This window comes from Aplidium turbinatum, chromosome 2 (genome assembly GCF_918807975.1).
Source record: "Aplidium turbinatum chromosome 2, kaAplTurb1.1, whole genome shotgun sequence".
NCBI lineage: Eukaryota > Metazoa > Chordata > Ascidiacea > Aplousobranchia > Polyclinidae > Aplidium > Aplidium turbinatum.
Window position 1 is genome coordinate 43,971,524 of NC_137473.1, and position 24,429 is coordinate 43,995,952.

Below are 24,429 nucleotides of genomic sequence, written 5' to 3' on the forward strand. Positions count from 1 at the left end.
TTTGAAAGAAATACTACACCATGTGTGTGTTTTAACGCTGAAAAACATCCTCTCTGGCGTAAACGTTAAAAAAATTAAAGGTTTCATTTAAACCCACCCACAAGTTTTTGGGTCAAATGGTGGGACTTTTATCGAAAAAATCATAATCTACACTATTCATTTATAACTTGAATTAATTATCCTAGATTGATTAAAATTTAACCTCAAGTATTTGTACTCGTATTTGTTCGATATAAATCCTATTGTCGTATCAGGCGTTATGGAATAGTTCAAGACAAAATAACTGACTCCTGTGCTGTAACAGCACTTACATTTACATCCCGACATCTCCAAACGTTGATTGCATCTTCTTGGCAGATCTGAGTCAATGCAATGTTGGATATTCTGTTCAACCAGAAAACCAAGAAAGCTTTCGAGTCTTCGTACCAATGGAGGTCACAAAACAGATAATCGCTGAAAGTTAAGGAATTTGTTGTTAACAGGTAATATTTGTTTTTTAACAAGTTTATGGTTCACCATAATTCATTCTTATTTCAAAACCATAAATACGGGTCGAGATTATAGATTTTTGAGGGCCCTAATCATCATCTATTATGACTTTAACGTTATTGAAAACTACGCAACAGCATGCTTTGGATTAGAATACAACATCCTATGTATACATATAACATTATCGGTGCTGACATGATTAACCTTCTGCCTTTTTTATACCAAACTACGCAGGTCGGATTTTTCCTCATTATATGTAACTCCACAATTTAAAGTTGTAAGCGTTCATTACCTTCCAAGAAGATTCTCTGAGGGAAAAGTCGTGAACGAGTAGGAAAGATTAACGTTAAGCCAATGTAAAGATACAGTTGGATTAACCGTCCCAGCTTTTGGATAAGCAACTGAAACCTAAATATAATGTTGTTCTAAATCTAAAATATCTAAATGAAATACGCATAGCTCACCACTTCAGCAGTTTGAGCACTTTGGTAAGATGGGTGAAAGTACCCAAATGTGGTTGTGATTCCATGCGTACAACAAATTTAAAAATCACCACGTTGCATTATTTACAGTAAGTGTAGAAACGATTTATGCAATTCCTTTCTTATTTTTTGAATGTTCTTGTTTTGCGTTCACGCTTCAGTGACCTCCACTTGAATGAGTTTGAATTAGTGTTTCATTTATCGAAAAGTGTTCTTTTTGTGTTTCGACTTGAGCGGTGGACGGTCACATTTTTCATTAATTCTTTCTGATGATGGTTGGCTTGTGTGCGTGGATTACAAGTAAGTGTTTTCGTGTACTTGTATAAACATAGGTCAGCTTGAGTCAGAAGTAATCAATTGAGGCCTAACCTGGTAGCCGTTCTTGTCGGACATAAATAAAGCACAACTGTCGGATGCAGGGTCCGTTAAAGACCCAGCAAAATTCGGTTGTTACATTATATTATTGAAAAATTTCATCTGTACCATTTTGGTCAGGCTTTGTGGTTTAATCCTGTTATTTTTCGGTGGTTTCAGTAACAGTGTAGTGAGCTGGTCACCTTGTGTTTTTGTCTAGTGCTTTGACTAGAAGTTGCTTAGTTTTCTTTCATTCACTCGGACCTAGTGGCACGGTGACGTAGTTTGTCATCGCGCGTGAATTTAGTGGCAATCGGCATTCTTGTGTGCGTCTCCAGTTGCTCTAGGTCAGTGGATCTGTTGTTTTTGGTTAATTGCTTCACGTGGAAGCGTACCATATTGTTGTTCGTGCTCGTGTTGTAGCCTGTAGGCACTATTGTTGTAAGAGTTAATAAGGTATTTCATTGTAAGTTACATTGTTTCATTATAGTCTCGTATTTTGCTTCTAAGCTGTTGATTTACCTTGCTGTTGTGCAAATGAGTCACTATTTCCTTAGATCAAGTGTAACCAAGAACCCTTTAAATATGACTGAAGTTTCATTGAGTGAAAGTAACGTAACCTTGGCACCATCGCAGGTAGATACTTCCGCCGTCACTGTGATTGCTACTCAATCAGCGCCTCTGATGTCGTTTGGAGAGCAATCTTTAATTACCATAAACAGCAAATTTAACGTAAGAACAACGTTAACTGACACCGTAGTATCACAATCTCCCATGTTAGTGAGTAGTAGCCATTCGAACCCTTCAGTAGAGTTTACATTGTTTTTGGAGAATCTCTCGCATGCAGAAAGGAGTTTGTGCGATGCAAAAGCAATTATTTGGCCTTTAATACAAAAGCAGAGTGTTGACAAAATGAATAATCTAATACAAAGTTGCGAAATGGAACTGCGAGATGTTAAAATTTCCTTTGACAAGATAATGTCGAATGTCTGGCTCTCAGATTCGAGTAAGCAGCTTGTAAGGCACAGGTGGTTTGATCTTGGACGTGCTATGGACTTTATCAGGGAGCAGTGCCAGACTTCGGCTGATACAAGTGTCGCGTCTGGGGCGTCTCCTAGTTATGTGTCTGGAGCGATGTCTAGCCCTTCTATGATAACAAACACCAGTACAGTTAACGCTAGTGCTGCTATAGGAACGTCGCTTGCTCATGTGCCAATTGGTACAACGTCTTCATTAAGTACAACAACTTCGCTGTTAACCAATGGTGTAGACAACCCTTTCATTTCTGGTGCTCAGACTAGCGTCTACCCGGGTGTGAGCGTAAATGCGGCTGCGTATGAAACTTCACAAGTAGGACAGGCATATGTCGGTAATTTGTCATCGTCCCCTATTGTGCTGAGTAGAGTGTCGAATACAATGCAGCCACAAGGCTTCGGTATAGCTGGACCATCGGTGGCGCCAGTTAATGTTTTGACGCCCAGCTTCAGGCAGAGCGCACATGGTGTGGTTCCACCTGTGACACTTGAGAAATTTAATAGTGATATCCTGGAATATCCAGAGTTTAAGCGTAAGTTCTTTAAATTTGTGGCGTGTATATATCCAGATGACGATGTAAAGATGTTGCATCTGCAATCTTTATGCACAGGTGAGGCAGGAAGAGCTATTTGTGGTCTTGGAGGGCACTCAAACAGGTCTCTGGCTTATCAAACTGCTTGGGAAAGATTGGACCAGCGGTTTGGTAATCAGAACCTTTTGGCATCAAGACTACGAGAGGGAATGTTAAATGGTCCCCCCATAAAGGAGTTCGACTCATCTGCTTTAAACTGCCTCAGAGACAGAATGTTTGAATGTGAGCAGACGTATCTGTCTCTAGGACGTTTGGCAGAGTTAAACTCACCTGAAGTGATTCATAAAATATTTAATCGTCTTCCCGAGAAAATAAAAAGAGATTTTGTGCCTATGTCTCGTAGAGGCTGTGGAGGGTTTAAGGAGTTGAGGACTCTTGTAGACGATGCTGCGGCTGATGCGGAATGTGCATTAGGCCAGGATATGTTTGCGAGTCAGTTAAAAACGTTTACAGGGTCTAAAAACTCGCGATCGCGTAGTCAGGTCAAGGTAAATGCCGTTAAGGAAAGCTCTGCTACGCCTTCAAGCGTTCAAAAGAGTTGTGAGTTGTGTAAAGGTGTGCACTGGCTATGGCAATGTCCTACCTTTAAAGAGCGACCTGTTGATAAACGACACCAATTTGTTAAATTACATGGGCTGTGTTTCAACTGTCTCCAGTCTGGGCACAGCGTACGTGAGTGTTCTTCTGGGCTGGTCTGTCGAGAATGTGGCAAGCGTCATAATTCCTTGCTCCATTTTGACAAGCCTGTATCTCGGACAAAAACTGCACAAAATGACAGCAATGTTCTTGTCGCCTGTAGTTCTTACAATGACAAAAAGATTGAGCGCAGCAGGAAATTGCATAAAGTTGTTCCAGTCAAAGTGTGGGTATCAAATCCTGATAATTACGTAAACACATATGCCTACATGGATGATGGGTCTGAGACCACTTTGTGTACAACGGCCCTTGCTAAGCGAATTGGTGCAGATTTGGCAAAGGCCAACGTAAAAATGCACACCAGCAATGCCGTGACAGAGGTCTCTTCAAAAATTAAACATTTTTTCATTCAAGGAGTTGGTGAGAGCCGAGTTTTTACTGTTAACGATGCTTTGGTGCAGGATTCCATAGTCGATGTGCACACAAGCATTCCTACAGATGAACTAACGAGCCTATTTCCACATCTTCAAGATCTGTCCTTCCCAAAATTAGAAACAAATACAGTAGACTTATTGCTGGGGCAAAATGTCCACAATGCGTTCCGGGTTAGTGAGAGTAGGTATGGGTTAGATAACCAACCTTTTGGCTTGCACACTGCCTTGGGATGGACGTTGTGGGGGGTGGATTATGTCTCCCAGAATGAGCTTGATAACCACGAGGTACGTGTTAACTTTGTCAGTGAGCTTGGTGTAGATAAACAAGGTTGCAAGGAGTTACTACGTATTCTTGACCAGGATTTCCATGATCTTGATGCGCCGCAACTGCCGTGTATGTCAAAAGAAGACAGGCGTGCCATTGACATCATGGAAAGGTCTGCCTTAAAAGTTGGTAAACATCACCAAATTGGTCTTCCATGGAAGAAAGACAACTTTGACTTGCCGAATAACCTCTACGTAGCCGAGAAACGTCTTCGAGATCTGACGAAGAAGCTAATTGCGAATCCCGACTTGTGTAGAAAGTACAGTGAGAAGATGACTGAGCTAGTTGCTAACGGTTTCTGCTGCCAAATACCGGATGGAGCTGTTGAACCAGAAGGTAAGACTTGGTATGTACCGCATCACTGCACGTCAGTTCTGACTAAATTTAGGGTGGTCTTCGACTGCAGTGCTAAGGCCAATGGCGTGTCGCTGAATGACAAGCTGCTCCAAGGACCTGACCTAACCAATAGTCTTGTGGGTGTCTTAATGCGCTTTAGACAAGAGCCTATTGCAGTGGTGGCAGACATAAAAAGTATGTTTTACCAGGTACTTGTGGAAGAGAAGGATCGTGATGTTTTTAGGTTTCTCTGGTACCCGGACAATGATCTAACTCGCACCCCCGCAGCCTTTCGGATGAATGTGCATCTATTTGGGGCCACCTCGTCACCTTCCGTGGCAGCTTTTGCTCTTCGCCGAACAGCAGAGGAAAACTTGAGCGAAGCTTCTCCTGAAACGGTAAGCACTGTGCTAAAAAATTTTTATGTGGATGATCTGTGTAAATCATGTGCTACACCTAATCAAGCCTCATGTTTAATAAAGGAGCTGTGCAAACTTCTTGATAGTGGCGGATTTAAATTAACTAAGTTCCTTTCAAATAATAAGGATGTTCTAAGTCTTATTTCAGAAAAGGATCGTGCTTCGACTGTAGTTGACCTGCAGCAACGAGAACTGCCTACTCAGAAGGCACTGGGCATGTTTTGGAATGCGGATTCCGATTGCCTGGAGGTTAAAGTGAACCTCAATGTAAAACCTTGTACTAGGAGGGGGCTGTTATCAGTTATTGCTCAAACATATGACCCTCTAGGGCTGCTACAGCCATTTGTCCTGCCTGCTAGGAAAATCTTGCAAGAGACTTGCCGTTTGGGTCTTGGGATGAACCTCTTCCGTCCATGGGAGGTTTGGAGAGGGCCTGGGTAGAATGGGTGCAGGCATTACCAAATTTGAAGGAAGTAGGCTATCTCTTGCAAGAAGTTTTAAGCTCCCTAACCAGGAAACTGACAAAATCGAATTGCATGTATTCTCAGATGCTTCAGTTGATGGTTACGGAGCGTGTGCTTACGTGCGTGTTGTTTATAAGAATAATTTAATTACTTGTGCGCTTGTTATGGGAAAAGCTAGAGTCGCTCCACTTAAATCGATTAGTGTTCCTAGGCTGGAGTTGACTGCAGCTGTACTAGCTGTTAAACTTGGTAGTATGATTTCTCGTGAACTTGAATTTAAATTTTCTTCTGTGACCTATTGGACAGACGCCACTGTTGTACTACATTATTTACGTAATAGAACGTCTCGTTTCCATACATTTGTGGCCAATAGACTTGAACTACTTCATTCATTAACCTCGTTGGATCAGTGGAGATATGTGCCCACTGATCATAATCCTGCTGACTTTGCGTCGCGCGGCCTCTCGCACAGTAAGGCAAATGAGGCTGTTATGTGGTTCTATGGACCAAAATTTTTAATGTGCACTGAAACCCAGTGGCCGATACAACCAGAAATTTGTGGAGACCTGAAGAAAGAAGATCCTAACGTGAAGAAGATTTGCGCCGTTCGGATATCTGAACCAAAGTGTGACGGCTTGCCCTTGCTAATGAGACGATATTCTGACTTTTCCAGGTTGCAACGCTCAGTTGCCTGGTTACTGAGGTACAAATCCTATCTGCAATGGAAGGCGAAGGTTAACATCGAAAAGCCTGCCCTGGGTTTGCTTACGACTGGTGAGATGTCAAAAGCTACCCTAGCGATCGTGAGGTTAACGCAATGGGAAGCTTTTCCCGAAGTAATGACGACTCTTCCAGCTCATCCCAGTTTCCAAAGTCCGGTTCAACTACCTTCAGACTCACAAATCAAACGGCCGTTCTTACGGCCACTTAAGTCTTTGAATCCTTATATTGTGGATGGTATAATACGTGTTGGGGGCCGTTTACGAAACGCCTCGCTTGACAAATCCATAAAGCATCCTATCCTTTTACCAAGTGATCATCCTGTGACGAGATTACTGATTATGTTTTACCACATTCGTGAAGGACATATGGGTATTTCATATGTTTTAGCAGCTATGCACCAATCCTACTGGATATTAAAGGGAAGAGCTGCTGTGAAGAAAACTTTACGTTCTTGTTTAAATTGCAAATTTTGGAACGCCAAGACCGGACAACAACAGATGGGTGATTTACCAGCTCACAGAGTTACACGAAATGCTCCATTTAGCGCCTGTGGAACCGACTTAATGGGTCCAATTTACGTAAGAATTGGGAGAAGCAACGTGAAACGGTACGTTTGCATATTCAACTGTTTAGCTACTAGAGCCGTCCATTTCGAAGTCGTACAATCCATGGATGCAAGTTCGTTCATCCAAGCGTTTCGCCGTTTTTGCAACAGAAGAGTAACTCCGGTTCGCCATATGTACAGTGACAACGGTGGGAATTTTACCGCGGCGAATCGAGAATTGAAAGCCTGTACAACCTTGTGGAAAAGCAAAAACTTTCAAGACGCTATGTTGCAACAAGAAATCGACTGGCATTTCGGCCCTCCTTTGGCTTCGCACCAGAATGGCTTCACCGAAGCATTTTTTCGACTCGTGCGGAAAATGATCCGTTCTCTTGTTGGAGAAGCAACCCTCGATGAATTTGACCTGCTAACCTTGATGAGTGAAATAGAGCGGATTCTAAACAATCGACCGATTACGGCCCTCCCATCCAGCCCCGATGATCTTTTTGCGTTGACCCCAAATATGATACTAACAGGTTCTATTGCAGATGGAGTCCCCCCTGGTGTGTTTCTTAAAGCTGATAATTATCGCAAGTCCTGGAGAAAAACGCAGTATCTCACGGAAGTGTTCTGGAAGCGTTGGCTCAGCGAATATTTACCACTACTTCAACCACGGCAGAAATGGTTTGGTACTTCTCCCTGTTTTAAACGCGGAGACCTTGTATTAGTGATGGACGAATCTGCCAAACGCGGACGCTGGCCTAAGGGAATTGTTGTAGATGTAATGCCTGACAGTAATGAACTTGTGCGTCGAATCAAGGTGCGCACTGCCCACTCCACTTTGGTTCGTGATATCCGAAAGGTGTGTCTTCTGGAAGGAAAGGTTGATGAAATGACTGATGATCGATAAACTGATTCTCGCGCGAATGGACAATCATTGATATTTGCCCTGGGTATTCAGTTTGCTTTGTAGTATTTGTTTGTATTGTGTATTAATTTGTTACGAGCAGCTTCCAATAAGGAAACATTTCGTGTTGTTCCATTTCTCCGGTAAGAGCTGCTATGGTTATGATGATCGAAGTGTTTAGATTATCGTGTATGTTCTGGTTATCGAAGTGTTAGGTTATCATGTACGTTTTCGTTATCGAAATGTTAGGTTAAGTGGTTAACATTACTAATTTTTCAACTGCTTGATTCTTAATTCCTGTGCGACTATTGTAGTTTATGTAGGCCTAATTAGTTTGTATATTTACTACGTGTCGATTATGAATGGTATCTTCAATCACATCGTTGTGAGTGCAGCATTTCGCTTTACACCGTCTGATTAGGCGTTGCTCAACATTTCCCACACCTTTGATTCTGGATCAGAGGCAGTTATCATTAGGGTAGTTAGGCTACGTTTTTTACTCGTGCTCAGTCATTGACGCTATACGTTATGTGTTTGTATCTAATCGTTTCCTTTGAATTTAGAAACCCTCGTAGGCTTGCTCCGGTTTCGGGTGCGGGCATGTAGAAACGATTTATGCAATTCCTTTCTTATTTTTTGAATGTTCTTGTTTTGCGTTCACGCTTCAGTGACCTCCACTTGAATGAGTTTGAATTAGTGTTTCATTTATCGAAAAGTGTTCTTTTTGTGTTTCGACTTGAGCGGTGGACGGTCACATTTTTCATTAATTCTTTCTGATGATGGTTGGCTTGTGTGCGTGGATTACAAGTAAGTGTTTTCGTGTACTTGTATAAACATAGGTCAGCTTGAGTCAGAAGTAATCAATTGAGGCCTAACCTGGTAGCCGTTCTTGTCGGACATAAATAAAGCACAACTGTCGGATGCAGGGTCCGTTAAAGACCCAGCAAAATTCGGTTGTTAAGGTGATCGATTTCGAGTAATGGGTAGTACCAAATTTAAGTCATAAGTAGAGTAGACAACCGGAAACAGACATTGCAGTCGGCTGAAGCGTGGGTCAGGTGTACGTCGGAAGGCGTACAGTACACCGATGCATAGCGCTCAAGTCCGTTTTCCCGCAATGCAGGATAAAGATATGACAAACAAACAAACAAATTGGTAATATAAGGCGTTCTTGTCTAGTGTACGATTTACTGCACTGAAGAGACCTTTTAGGTCGAAATAGTGGAGTCCTGTCTGCAGTTAAATAAAATACAATGTTTAAGTTATTTCGGTTTTTGTTTGTTGCTACAATGTCATCTGGTTTGTATGTAAACAATGACCAATGTTATCTTTCGTCCAATCCGTAGTAAAAAAACGTAGCTCATCGAAAAATAATAGTATTGGCTGCTTTGGTATGGACAAAACACAGAATATGTCATATTTACGTCGTTTATAAAGTAGCCTATACATTCGCATGCAACGTAGCTTGTAGGTATATTTATTGACTAACAGGCTGACAGTAGCTATGTGCGACTACGTATATGGCAGCAGACGACTTCGTAAAGATTGTAGTTCAGAATCACGTCATTTCCAGGCTCTGTTATGGCTAAAAAGTCCAATGCGTGACTGGCAGGCGAGGCCGTAGTGCTAACATGTAGATGGAAACCTGCCACCAGTGGGAGGTGGGAAATTTTGCCTGTATATTTCGACGGTTTTCTTGTTGCTAGGCAATACGGGTTTCACAATTATTAGAGTCGGCCCCATGTAGGCTACAGCGTGCCTCTACGAATCCTGATCGGCAGCAAGGGTCCAATGTCGAGTGTCTAAGTTGCAGACATTATAGGTGTGTTGTTTATTCATTGGGGCACTAACATTGTGGTGGTCTGTGAAGTGTTTCCCGAGTAAGGTGACCTTATGGGGAGTCCATGATTGTCCATTGAGGAGAGATGACAGACCCAACGTAGTTAGCTTTGTGAAAAAAGCCATCGATTGAAGAAAACAGATGCTTGTTAGAAGATTTTAATATTTACAACTTGCTTGTTCCAATAGATATTCAAAATGAATCTGAGTAGGACAGTAGGACTTGTGAAACTGTCGAAAAGTTATAGAGGGCAATCAATAATATAGCCAGAGATGTACGTATGCGCCGCAAATTCTACGCCGCATACATGCGGCGTAGACTTTTTGTTTGCGCTAACGCTTGCGGCCACATTTTTTTGGATAGTTTGCGCTTGAGGATGCGCCGTAAAGTTTTCGCGGTTTTTTAGCGCATAGCGTCAACGCATACTTTTTAATATCTTAGTTGTTGTTTGCAATTTTTTTTGTCAAACTGCGAAATGTTGACGTCTTGCATTTGCCCATTGTTCTAGTGTTGTGTCACAGTGTCATCTATTGTTCAGTCAGCTGGAATTTGTTTGTATATCGCACTACTGCCTTTGACGCTAGAGTCCCACGTGGAGACTGAAGTTTTGCAGAAAAAAATAAAGAATTAGTTAAAACAACTTAGGCCTACTGAGAAATTACGGGTTAGAACAGGAATATAATGTTACAAGCAAGCAAGTAGGTAGGTTGGTAATGTCGCTCCATGTAAAATGTAAACAATGACTTGGCTTCGTAGTGTGAAGTTTTTTTAGTCAAGCAGTGTTGAAGGCGTTTGTAAGCAATTGTGAGCACTTTAATTTATATTAGTTAAGTCTTGCATTTTGGGGCAAATCAGAAACTTCTCAGGCAATGAGCAGTGCAGCCTATGTATCTAAACAAACTCAAATATTTGGTCTCCGACCGTGATTGCTTGCATGATGTTGTACTCTGTATGTTATATGTAGTACATTACTTTGCCTTTGCCGGTTATTCTTGTTGTAGGCTATGTAGCGTAGTAATGTGTAGGCCTACATACAGTAGGCTATCAAGCTAAGGTAATTTTCACTTGACAATTTATACATTCTGATGCGTAAGTATGTAATTATATAATATGTTTTGTACCTTGATGAGCAGTTTAGCAAAACATGCATCCAGGGGCCAATTGTGAGAGGCTTTTGAGTAGCCTACTGCTAATAACACTAGTAATGCTAACTATCCCTGAATGCTAATAACAAAGAGTTGTGCAGTTCAGAATCTAAACTTGCTTGTGTCTGGCAGTTTTGTCTTCCATTAACCCACTTTTTAAAAATCTTATCAAAAAAAAGCATAGAGCTTACTGAGAGAATTATGGCATTAAAAGCAACATTAGTCTTATTCAAACGGAATCATTTTAAAAATAGTGTTTTTTATAATGGATTTTTAGGGAGCGACAGTTAGTATATTACTAGGAGCGACAGTTAGTATAATACTAGAATTTTCATGATAGGCATATGGTACAGTTTCTTACACTACACTATTGTATTCAGGGAATAAATTACGGTAATACTAATCTCCAAGTGAAATGGAGCATGATAATACAAATCCATGGCCCTACATGGAAAAGTATTTTAAGCTCTCTTCTTCGAAAGGCAAAAACTTATATTTTCAATGCCAGATCGATGTGCCTTCCGGCCAAAAAGATAATTTCGCGCTAGAGTATGCGCTAACGCTGACGCCGCCAACTTTTTTTACAAGTTGCGTTGACGCATGCGGCGTATAGTTTTTCGAACGTTTGCGTTTGCGCTGACGGCGTCAATATTTTTTGTATGCGCGTACATCACTGAATATAGCTTAGCCAGATAATTTATTAAATATTATTTGCAAAATCACGTAGCGACACAAATTGCTCAAATTCGTAGATACAATTGTTTGGAAATCCTTGCCACCTTTGCAATATAGTTCACCAAAGCTTCTGCAAAGCCACACTCGCCTGATGTCAGCCTCGTCAACTGCTTGCATGTAATTATAACCTAGGCCTTTCAATGATGTTGGGCGCATGGTATTGACATTTTGCAAAATTTAATATTTTGTTTGCCCAGGTCAAACACTTTGGCCCAGTTTTTTTACTGGTAACAAGTTTTTGTTTGACCAACTGACTCTACATTTCAAAGAAAATATAACTCATAACTTAGCTTGTCTGTGTTGCAACAATCCTATAGCTCAGTTGGTAAGTGTAAGGCTTCGTGAACGAAGCTTTTACATCAGGGGTGGGCAAGCTTTTTGGACCACGGGCCAATAAATTTTTAATCTTTGACAAGCGGGCCATGTGAGCATAGTTAGCAACAACAAACCTTATTTAGCTTTCACACTGAAACTGTCACTAGATGTAAGCATAACTTGATTAAGTTTGGCACTCACAAAGCTTGCCCTGCTGCCAGCTATACGACAGACCAATCATGCCATTAAACAAAGTTTCGACAATTGTTTAACTGTGACGAAACAATAAACTAAATTAACAATGCTTAGCTGTGACATTCAATAAACCATAGAGCATATACCCTACGGCAGGGCTTCACAAACATCCCTAGGGCAGGGCTTCACAAACTTTTTTTGCTCGCGAGCCCTTTTAATCTCCTAAACTGTTTCGCGGCCACTTACCATTGAAACGACGAACAGTGCGAAATATACATTTGTGATATTTATTAAAAGCTTAAATCTAACGAAAACGAAAAACAATTTATCGTACTCAGTTCAGTTTTTTTTTATTTATTTCTGACCATAACAACGAAACCTATGGACAGCCTACTGGAAACAAAACAAAAAAGCCAACGCATTAAATCAGTGTAATGCGTGGGACTGCTTTTTGTCACTCACAAAGCAAGTCCAGTCGTGGCTCAGTGTTTGTTAATGCAGGTCTCAAGGCGGTTTCAATATTGCTTAGGCTGGAACGGTAGACGAAATGAGAAATTTTCAGATAAATCATTTTGAAATTTTGGCTTCCAGATGTTCAATTATTTGATGGACGCATCAATTTTAGATTTCAAAGCAAAATGTTGATGTTTTCTCCTAGGAGAGGACAAATTAAATTCGTTTGGTTTTTCAAGCTAATCTGACATTTGGCATACAATTTCAAAAGCTAGATGTTATTGCGAAAATGGCGGACGAAGACTGAATTTTATTCTGTTGAAAAACTCACGATTTCATTTTTTGACGTGAATTGGCTAGCCATTTTAAAGCTTTGTCTTTTGAAAGCCACCTCACTTTACAATGCAGTGAAAGAGTTTTTAACTCCGATTCCAATTCACCTCATAAACTTTCCAAAATATGGGCAGCGTATTGAGTGCGCGACTCTTAATAAAGGTAATAACTGTCACAACATCTCGCAAAAAAATGCTAATATGCAGTACCTTGTGCAAATTGGTATACTTTCTGCGATCCCTGAAGTTCGTTAAGCAACCCCTTGGGGGTTTGCAACCCCCAGTTTGGGAAGCCCTGCCCTACGGCCTACATAACAAAATTTCAATAAGATAGAATGGTTGTGTGTGCATTAGAAAAAGTAGTAATGAATTGGGTTAAAGAATTCATTTCCGTCAATATCAGGCGGACTAGATTAAATAACGAACGCGCCGGATTTGGCCCGCGGGCCGTAGTTTGTCCATGTCTGTTCTTCTGTAGATCAAGGATTAAACCCTCAGAGTCAAAAAGCTTTATCAGTCCGAGGATAAAGATTTAAAACCAACCAAGTCTTGAGATATAAATTTTATATTTTGGAATATTTTTAAGAAATCAGTCTAATAGCTTACAAAGTACCGTTTCTGGATAAACGAGGTCTTTGTATTTTGTAAATTCAATTCGTTCCACATTCGTATCATTGGTGACCAAGTAAACAAGGTATTGGGAATCAGGTGACCAGAAGATATTATTGTTGGTCGACACCATTTCCTCTAGAAATGCAACAAAAATAAAAAGTCCACACAAAGTTTGTAGATAGCCATTGTTTCTGCTTTAAGAAACATACTGTATACATGCAATATACTAAGAAAACAAATCAATTTAGTTTTTTTAAGTCTAACCTTAAATCATTTGGCCACATTAATTACTATCATGAGCACTTGGAGATCGTATCTCTAGGTAGCCATGTTATTATTAATTATTAATTTAATCGTTTAATTGTACGTAGGCCTACTCTTTTTACTGTTTGCTATTGCTCAGACGGACTAAACAAAGTTTAGTAGGCTATTTGGTCGATGAGAGTTTTCTGTATTTGGCCTATTCCGTAGTCTAAGTTATTTACTAACACGATAAAAAAAAGAATAAAGAAGAAAAAAAGACAATGGGGGTTTTAAACAGTTACCGGTATTGACTTTTACCAAATTTAAAATGTATTTTCGAACTCGTTTCAAGGTATTGCAGTTGTACTGGTATTTTATCGATTTAAAATGTAATTTTTTTCGTTTTGATTAGTTGTAGGCTACTGATGAGTTCTCAAGAACGACAACCGCAGTTCTGCAACACACAAAAAAATATTGAAATACTGTACTGTTGTGAGTAATAGCTTAGCCAAATGATTTAAGATTTAAACTTAGAAAAAACAACTATTGTTTTGTTTCTGAGTGATTGCTTCTGATTATAAGTCGCCCACTTGAGAAAGTGCATTAGTACCAGATCGCTTTTTCAGTTATCATACAAATTATACAGTAGGTTAGGCCATATGGCATAGGCAGGCAATACATTAAGGCTGCGCAGAGCGTTTCGTATCAGTTTTAGCTATAAATAAACCAATGGTAGTTTAAAAAGAAAAACAATGCACAAATGTAAAGATTCCGCATTAGAAACTAGTAAAGCATTGTATAATTTGACTTATTTTCAATGATTTTTATCGAAAGCTTTCAATAAAAGCGACAATCTAACTTCTGATTCACGGCAACGTCACGCATAATGTTTTCTGACCTTCATAAACCCAATCAGGAACTCCATTGAGTATTTTATCTTTTTCTCCGTCGTTTGTTAATTGAGTGTAGGAATCGGGTTCGGATACGTTGGTCATGTAATGTATGTTATTCTCAGTAATCCAAAGCAATCCATGATCTGTTGGGGTCCAGGTCATATATTGGACATCTGTTGAATTTGTAGTTGTTTGCAGCTCTTCTCTGCAAAACGCATAATTTTCAGCACAATTCTTAAATCTTACATTGCTTTGACTACAGAATGCACTAAACTTAACAGATTAGGCGCATTTTGGAAACAATGAACGGTTACAACAAATTAGGTATTTTTAAAAAGGCTGTTGATGAAAGTTCGCACTGACTGCATGTGGAAAAAAACAAAAAACAAATAAATACAACAGGTCTGTCCTCAACAACAACGCAAAGCTAAAATTCTTGAGACATTCATTATTCATTTTTTTGAAAAACAATAAAATTATGTACATGTTTAACATAAATCATCACAAAATATTACCGCGAAAAAGTGGAGCAAGTTACTCAAGAAGACATGAAACTCACGTGCTTATTTTATACACAGCATAGGAAGCGTTATACGAATGCCGCCATTGTTTGGTGTAACTTAATCGGACGAGAAGAAATTCTTCATCATTAGAAATGCTCCAACCGTTTGCTCCAGTAGCTTGCTACAATTATTATTGATATCACTAATGGCCAGTATAAGTGCAAAAGTCAGCAAAATCAGCCATAACCAGTGATTTGTATCATATTTATTTTGATAAAGCTTTTCCATCATAAAAAGCGGCTTTTTCAGCATTTTGCTCAAATAGAAAGATGTAGGCCTAGGCTATATTTTATTTTTTTCTTTAACACTAAAAGCCACAGCAGAGGTTGAGACACGTCAATCTTTGCAATGCATCTCAAAAGCATTAAAGTTGTGAAAAATTTCACTGAACTTAACCCAGTCTATCTCAAATACTCATTGTGTATTATGACGGCAACAACATGCCATTTATTTTTTTTTTAAAACCGTATTGAATCACTAATGGAGAGTTGCCCTATATTTTTTAATTCATGTCGACATTTTTCAAGTCAATGTGACTTTTCCCAATTGGTTTGATCGGCAGCCTATAACGTATGGCGTTTGTAGATTATTACTAATAGTTTTTCAGTTCGAAAACATATTACTATAATAGGCCTACCATATTTTCATCGCCTAAAAAGTGGATACGTTTCCTCAAAGCCTAAGTAAAATGCAAGTAGAATTTTACGTTTGAAGAATCTTTTACAGCTTTTTAGATAGGCTTAAAAATTCACTTATGCAGCAAAATGTACAGCAAAAAAACAGACAAAAAAAACAAGCAAATTTATTTATCAGCTTTCGCACATGATTATTTTACAGTTTCCTCAACCATCGCTACTTAAAGATACGACCTGATTTGTTACATTCTACAACGCTTTTCCAGGTTTTTTCCAAATTTTAATAACTGAATGAAATTTTCAAAAATCATATGATAACATCTTTTTAATTCCCTTTCCCAGGTAACACAATAAGTTTTTACAATTACGTAATTAAGTGTCATGCACAGTGCACTTTGGACATTTTTTTCGATTCATTTTACATAACAAACTAGCCAAACTTTTAAGTTTGAAATCAGGAACTTCTTCAAGCGTTAAATCAATGTAAAACATAGTTGGGTGAAAGAATAGTTTTTTTGTGAAAGTATGAAGACCTTAAAATATAAATACGATAAACTATTTGCATTTTTTGTATTTAGGTTGTAATTTTCAATGTCTTATTTCCTCGTGATTTACTTATTGTTTGATTCCTCAGTTTTGCTAATAACGTCACAACTTTCCTTTTATGTAAATTTGTTATTCAGATTTTCTCAAATGAAAAAAAATCCTAACAAGTGGACTCGCTGCTCTGGTCGCACTCGATCACCACTCACCGCCATTACTTATGATAACTGCAAAACAGTGGTGTTTAATAATGTTACAATGAACGTACAACAACAGTTCCACTAGATGCCCAAATTTCTTGCAGAATGTATGAATTTGCATGTTACATTGGTACAGAAAGTTTTTAGAAACCAAATAGCCTACAAGTCGTAGCCAAAAAGTCACCAAACAATAAAGTCCTGATGAAAATATAAGCAAAAAAACTTCAAATGCCAAAAAAGAAAACATTTGAGCTTTTTTGAGTATCCTTGGAGGATAGTTAAGTTTTTTTGAAAAATGAGGAGAAATCCTCTTGAAAGAGGACATATGGTAGCCCTATCAAATAACCCATACTTTATGACCAAACAATTTGATAGAATAGGCTACAAACATTCTAACTTTTTGGTCTTTATTTGAACGGCAACGACGAGTCACTGTTTGTGTCATTAATGACTTACATAAAACTCATCAGATACAATCACTGAAGTTGTATTGGTGTCAAAGTCGTACTTTTGTATCCCTTTGCTATCTCTGTACAAGTATTGTGAAGATGACACCCAGTTGGGGTAAAAGTTGCTGTACCTGTAAATAAGAATCGTTCATACAAATAACATGTGTCTGACATAAGAAACTGAAAGAATGGCCTAATGATCCACTTTTGGTAAGAAAAACTAACTAAAGTAGGCTACAATCTTACTCGCAAGACTACAAAATTGACACAAACTTTTGATGACACAAAAACATCATGCAATGGCGACCGTCAAAAGTAAATGCTTGTAAGCTCTTGTCCGTTTAGTGTGCCTTTCATTTCAATATTTTCAAATGGTGAAAGGAGGACGTAGGCCTATGTATGCCTACTTCATTTTTTCCCTATCTGTAACACATGCTCTTTCTCACTGCTCTATAAAATGGCATTAAATGAGTTGGAAAGTTAACTTACGAGAACTTTGGATCCCACAAATCGTTAAAAGTAAACGGTGGAAGATCCTCGCCTGCTTTTTCTTGAGATTCTTTCACTACAACTGTGTCATCGAGAGAGTAGATTGTTGCAGAAATAGATCCTAAAATTAATTATGTAATTACTGTACATCAGTTTATTTTATCATTCTATGGTTAGGTTAATAGTCAAAAAGTTTATTTATAACGCGTTTTTTTTATTTATTTTGCTTTGAAGGATCTTTAATAAAGTAAGGTGTTTTATATAGCGCTGAATCCATCGCAGATATGAATTGTTTTTGACACTTTACTCAGTAGAGATAGTGTCAGCCCAGCTACATAAAGACGTAACCGAGTAGGCAAACATTATCATCCTGAATCCATTCATTTGCTTTCTATCCATTTAGACTACATTAATTTACATTCAGCACCATTTTTAAAAGTGACTTTACCAGGTATCAAACCTAAGTCTACCGATTAAGGAATGCTGGACAATTCCTGCTTTCTGATTGTAAGATCCTGATTGCTTGGTCTAGAAACCGACTATAAGCCAGGAAATCGTAGTAGGCTACATTCAACAACTTTCTTTGGTCTATTTGGTATCTTTCGTCATTGGGCTACTGTTCCACATAGTTTTGACCTACAAAATTGAGTTGCAGCTTTGGGAATTACAAATAGACTAGCTCGCTTGATTGGGCTTCTGCATGGTAACTTTGGGCTTGAAGTAGCCTACTCTGCTGTAGACAATTCTGTGCAATGGAAGCCAATCGTTTAGGGCATTAGGTTAATGTTTGATTGGCCCGCCCAATTTACTCCAAACCCAAAAATAACTGGTCTGCGCTTGCTCGATAGATTAGTAGGTATGATATCTGTCTAAAGACTTCCGACTCCTGCAATTATATTGCTTAATGATACCAACTAGCCTACAACGAACAAGTTGTTAGAACATTTTGATCAGCAATAGTGTCCAGACTCTAACAATACTGTATAGTTAACTTCCTTACTTTTGATTCTTGTTTGACCATTACGACTCAAGTAGATGATAGCGAATCCAATAACCAGCATAGCAAATAGAAAAATAAAACCTAATTTTATTCCCATCTTGGTTACGATTTGTGGGATGCAACAACTAGGACTTGCCGACTGTACTGTAAATGCAAACTTGTTTGTAAAATTATTTTTACTTTTATATTTATATATCAGGAAAGAAACTGACTTGTTTAAACGTTCATTTTTGCATTTATCATTAGGTAATGTTCTTTCTTCTTGTTGAGGATTGGATCTAATGCCTCATTGTCTTCCCGGATTGTTTAGTTGGTTAAGAGCCAATCACTTTACACTCAATCACTTTACGAAGGAACAAAGTCCAGTACCTTAACGGCGCTGGTTCCACTTTCGGGTGTGCGTTTAATTTCTTTTAATAATTAATTTCATTGAATTTGTAATCTAAGTTGAAACGAGAACTTTTGCAAAACTGACAAAAACCAACACTTCTATTTTTGGTAAAGGTTTGGAACGCAATACAGAGGACAAGAAGCAATAGTTTGAAAAAGTGTATTGCAGACAAAATTTCTTATTGTTTATCATTTTTTGTCAAACCAGAGTCGGAGGCAGCTATTTTTTAACGAGTCCGACTCCAGACACACCAAAATCCCGCCGATTTCTACTCCGACTGCACGACTGCGACTCCGACTCCACAGCCTGGTAGATTGAGATGTTGAAGCAGACGGTTTTGCTCAGTCACGCAATGCGACAATCGTCAACACATTTTCTGCTTTTGTGAAGAGAGATAAGTTGGAGAGCAGAGCTCTGTTTCGATTTTTTGATTTTCCATGATGCAGTGATGATAATGATCAGTAAAAACAGTTACATGTCTACCCTAGTTATCACTGCACAGTTTGTTGTACATTTTTAATATTTCAAAATTTAATTTCAATATTTGATTAAAACGTCTAAAGAAGCAAATAAATCGAAAACGTCAAAAGTTTGAAATTCAAAAATTTGAAACCTTGTAGACTGAATATTTTCAACTTATATACTGTAGTTTAAAGTCTCTACAAGTAAACTAAGTGTATTTTGCAACCGTTAAGACGAGCTGACTTTGCTACCTGCACAGCCTACACACCATTGATGATGATTATGTGCCTGATCTGATACAGACGTTGGCGATCATGGTCTTCCAAACTTCTCTGTCATTTGCCATTCGTATAAAATCGTTCGTTTAAACTGTTGTGTTTGTGGCCCATTGATTCAAGCTGTTTAAATAATTTAATCTTTGTCGATCTCTGCTTCTTTTTCCCTGTATCATTCCCAATAGAGCTAATTTTTCCAAATCTCCATGTCTGTGAATATGACCTACAAATTGCATCTGACGCCTTCTAACTGTTGTTATTAATCTCCTTTCTGCATTTGCCAATTAAACACCATTACTTACTACAAAACAATCTTATGGTATTGATATAGTAAGCAACTCTATGTTTTAAGGTTCTTTCCAAATTCTTTTGTTCTATTTGATGTTCTAAAGGCCTAGGCCTTAAATAGTCTTTCCCTTTGGACTTTACGAGCCATGGAACCGCAGTAAACATGTCTTATATAAAAACCGTGAATCCGATGTATTTTTGAAACTTACGTGCATTTCTACAAAAGCTCGTCCATAATAAACGAAGCTTGAGTGAAAAGCTAAAATTGTTACTTACAATTTTGTTGCTACTTTCCAGTCTCAGCAATAAGTCAAGCGGATCTGATGCCTCCAGAACAATAGGCTAGCAGTGGTAGGCTACGTCTGCATTAATCTTATGAAATAATATTGCACTATGTTTGTTTAAATGCACCGTAATGATTTGTCTGTTTTTTCTAGGTTGTACCTTTGTTATATCTTGACATCTACTGTTTTTTGCTGCGGTAGTCAAATTGAAAAACACATTGAGTTCTGAAATCTCAGCTTAAAATTCCTACTGCCGCTTACATTAAAACTTGTCAGACTCGCCTATAACTATTTTTCAGATTTAAAAGAACAATGGAGTTTGTTCATTTTATGACAGTTTAACCATTAACTTATCACACAAATTTGTAGTTGCATAACCGCACTGAAGTGAGTTACAGCATTTTTCACAACTCTATCAGTCTCCACCTGGTAAGATGACGAGCAGTAGCGTTGATAGGGTGGCCCAGGGTGACTCATAACAATCTATTTTGCTGCTCATCTGTACAGGTCGGCTGACACTGCCAGCTTATAGTAAAGAATTGAATGCAAAGCATATCTGCGATGGTTTCTGCTCTACTGTAGGCTACTCTATATGAGATACATTATTGCCATTTATATTATTATATTTTTGCATAAATAACATGATGCGCTCTACTGGTGCAAATTAAGCAAAACTATCACACGATGTAGGCTATAAAGCGACAATCTGCTTTTATTCCGACGTTTCGTCAATCAGACACGGCTGACTTCTTTAGGGAGCTACCCTCAGGTGGTGACTACTTGTCTAGCAAGGCAAAACACAGGACCAATGGACCATGTTGCTAAAATCAACTAAACATGCAAAATGAAAATTCAACTTCTAGACAAAAATTATCCCGCTCAAAGTTTGAACTAACAAAGGGGTTTAAATACTAACGATCAAAAATCAACCGAAACAAGGCAGAGAAAAGATAGAACGGTATAAGTCATGATGAATCGAATTGTGTAGCCTACGCACTACTGCACATTTTACAATTAGCATGAAACCAATTAAAAAAAACGTCAAATAAGCATTTACAATTATTTTTTGTAGATAGCAGGAAAAGAGATGTCATCATTGCGATTCATTACATGAGGCCTTTGATTGATAAATCAAGTTTCAGAAAAAATTCGCTTTAATAATCACTTTCAACTTTTAGAATTTTAGAATTGCTCCAAGTTATTTTATGATCTGAAGTTATGGTATGCATGCAAGGAACAGATTGTTTCGGGCGTTGATATTTGAAAGCTCTTTTGTGTTCATTAATGCGAGAGTTAAGATCTCGTTTTGTTTGGCTAACATAAATCAAATTGCAATCATCACAAGATACGTGGTACACTAGACCTGAGGTTTCGCTTTGTTTTAACCCGTTAAGTGGGTAATTAATTTTTCAAAACTCTCCTTACTGTGCGTATTTAATTTGATCACTCGCAGTATTTTTCGTCGCATTATTACTTGCTAGGATATTGGAGAACCCCCATGACGCAGCACAATACGCTTTTGTTCAATTTCCTTTTGTGTCTATTGCTTTACTTTTTCATCGACTATTGCGGAGAAGTCTCCGCCTGGACTATTGTTTTCTGGTGTAATCGCATTACTCTCAAGTGATTATACCTTTCACATTGTGAAATTATTCAACTAGTTGTTCATTATGAAGAAAAAAAATACATCAGTTTACAGAACAGAATAATTTCTAAGCATTTATAGGACACTATAAAAAGTACACGTAAGTTTAGTTTGGAAATATTCAAACTGTATCATTTTCTGACGCTTGTTCTAACATTAGCAGCAACACAAAACCGTATTGTTTTGTTGACTATATGTTACAAAATATGTTTTCGAACACAACAAAATATTTCTGAAACTGCTTGCAACATTACATCAAAATGACTTCACACTGATTGAACGCGCATGATGTGGTTCGAATTTTATACACCGGAAGGAAGTCATTTCAGAAGAAAAAACATTTAGGATGAAATCTTTTTATTCTTGCAATTGTGGTTACATTGTAGGTGAGTGCAAAAGCTACCTAATATTGTAATAGAATGATTTAGGGATTAATGATTTCCGTCAGGCTGCAATCGTTATTGTAGTGTAAACAATGCATCTATGTTTCTTCACACGTGATAATTGCGCCTTCCAGACAAAGCGAATAGTGGAAAGCGAAATTAAAAGTGCCGTGAATTGCTGCGATCACGAAAACGACAATTGTTGTCTTACGCACAGCAAGAGCGACTGTCTCGGTCGACAATTGTCGCTATACGCACTTAACAGGTTAAGGGGTCTTTTAAAGACCGCAAAAATTTACTTATTGACAAGAAAGGTTTCAAAGCGACTTTTACACCAATTTCATTTAAGATACGCTGAATTCTTTCAGAAACTCCTTAACATAAGGTGAAGAAATAAAAGACTTATACTGGGTAGGGGGAAGTACTAAATTTTTAGGTTGTCGTTGGCAAGCATGCTTTCTTGAAAATCCATTGAGGCGCAAAGTATTGTGTCATGCTTTGTTCTGTCGTGAACGTTCATGCGGATCTGCGACATGTGTGTCAATGCGGTCATACAAAGTTTTAGCTACAGTAAGTTTTTGGTGTTTTGAATGGCGTAAAATAAAATTTAAATATCTGTTACTGTGTGTGTGGGTTTTTTGAAAATCGTAGTAGTTAACGTGTTTGTGGCATTGTGATAAATAACTAAGACGTCCAAAAATGATAAAGAGTTGTTTTTTCATGTTCTGTTGTGAATTGAATTGAAGAAGATATGCTGTTCAAATGTTGATGGAATTGGTTGACCGCAGACGCTTTTATAATGCAAAAGTGTCATCTACATATCTCACCCAAATTTGAGGTGGTGTGTGGAATGAAGTGATGGCAGTACACTCTATGTATTCCATGAAAATGTTAACTCAGGTGTCCGCCAGGTGTCCGCTCAGGTGTCCGCCCCGATAGCTCAATTGGTTAGCGCGTCACTTCTGGAACGAAGAAGCTTCAAGATCAAGCGGCGCTGGTTCGACTCTTGGGGTGTGCGCTTGAGCAACGCACGTTAAGGACTGCTCTCCATTCAGCGGCATCTAATGGATGGAATTGTTCGCCGGCAACAAGACTTCAACAATCGGAAACTTCACTCTGTCAATCTCGGTGACCGGGCCTGCGTCAGTGATTCAAAGCCTCTACAAGTATGCGAAACTGCCAGGATTAAGCTCTGCAAGAAGCTTTCCCAGTCCGAGGATAAAGATTCAATCAATCAATCAACCACGACCGGGGAAATGCAAGAACCCATCAGCGTACTATAAGTTTGACAATAAAAAACGTTGTTATAACAAAATACAGTGGACTCAAAACACATGTTATTTAACTAAATGCCTGGTGAATAGCCTTTCAATTTATTTTTGCATGTTACATGAAATCAATTAGGGGTGTGTCAGAAAGAAACAAACATATGTCTCAATGTGGTTTTGGCATTCAACCTTAATTGTAGCTTTCACTAGTATCAAATTTATCTTAATTGTGTAAAAAAATTCAGTGTGGAAAATGAACACATTGATAAGCTACTATGCTGTATTTCATTGCAATTCACTTTCATTGCAAATTGTTTTGAAGATTTTTAAAACAGGCTAAAATTTTTCAAACGAGCAATTGTAACGCTCAGAAAACTGCAGTAAGATTAATTTGAGCTTTTCGTGTTTTTCAAAGCTTTTGTAGAAATACCTTTTGATTCCAAAGAAAACTTTGTTCTTCTACGATAAAGTACAAACGAGTTTCTTAATTGAATTTTTCATGAGAAGAACATTAATCGTCCCACATTCTTCATGCTTACATTGCATTTTCAAACACTCAGCTCTTGCAGTAGAGTATGGAAAGTTTAGAGTATTATAGTTGAGTTTAGGGGGAACTTGGCACATCACTCCAAAAAACACAAAAAAGTCTTTAACTCAACCAGGTAATAAACCTTGTTTACTCAGTTACTTCAATTCATTTCTTCTGACTGAGTGATTATCAACAATGAACATACCTGAGCCAGAAGATCTACAGCAAACTCTGAAGAGAAGGGGGCATTTGATTTTATGCCCTTTACAAAAATTTTTTCACTTAATTAAATTATATGCTAACAATAAAGTTATTTTTTTCCGGTGTTATCTAGAGATGAGTGGTAAAAGAGGTTTTTTAGTCTGATCAGTTTGTACGCTACTCGTGGTTTAACAAATTTAAAGATAAGTTCATTTTGGCTCTACGGCGTGCGATGATTTGTTGTTATCCCATTTTAAAGCACTTTTTTATAGTTGAGTTACGTAGGTATCTTTCAGAAAACACACAGTATTTGTTTCTAGG

General features: G+C 38.3%; 1 protein-coding gene across 1 annotated transcript in view; it reads right to left on the reverse strand.

Annotated features, from left to right (window-relative positions):
- Positions 1-18,515, reverse strand: part of LOC145765284 (dipeptidyl peptidase 4-like) — a 29,666-nt gene extending 11,151 nt beyond the window's left edge. The window contains exons 1-8 of the mRNA XM_082577086.1: positions 18,383-18,515; positions 17,383-17,503; positions 16,901-17,024; positions 15,063-15,187; positions 14,509-14,708; positions 13,369-13,502; positions 782-897; positions 312-453 (exon numbers count right to left, since the gene is read on the reverse strand). Coding sequence (XP_082433212.1) covers positions 312-453; positions 782-897; positions 13,369-13,502; positions 14,509-14,708; positions 15,063-15,187; positions 16,901-17,024; positions 17,383-17,503; positions 18,383-18,479 — 1,059 coding nt within the window. The 5' untranslated portion in view covers positions 18,480-18,515. The remainder of the gene's footprint in view (positions 1-311; positions 454-781; positions 898-13,368; positions 13,503-14,508; positions 14,709-15,062; positions 15,188-16,900; positions 17,025-17,382; positions 17,504-18,382) is intronic.
- Between the last annotated feature and the right edge of the window lie 5,914 nt (positions 18,516-24,429).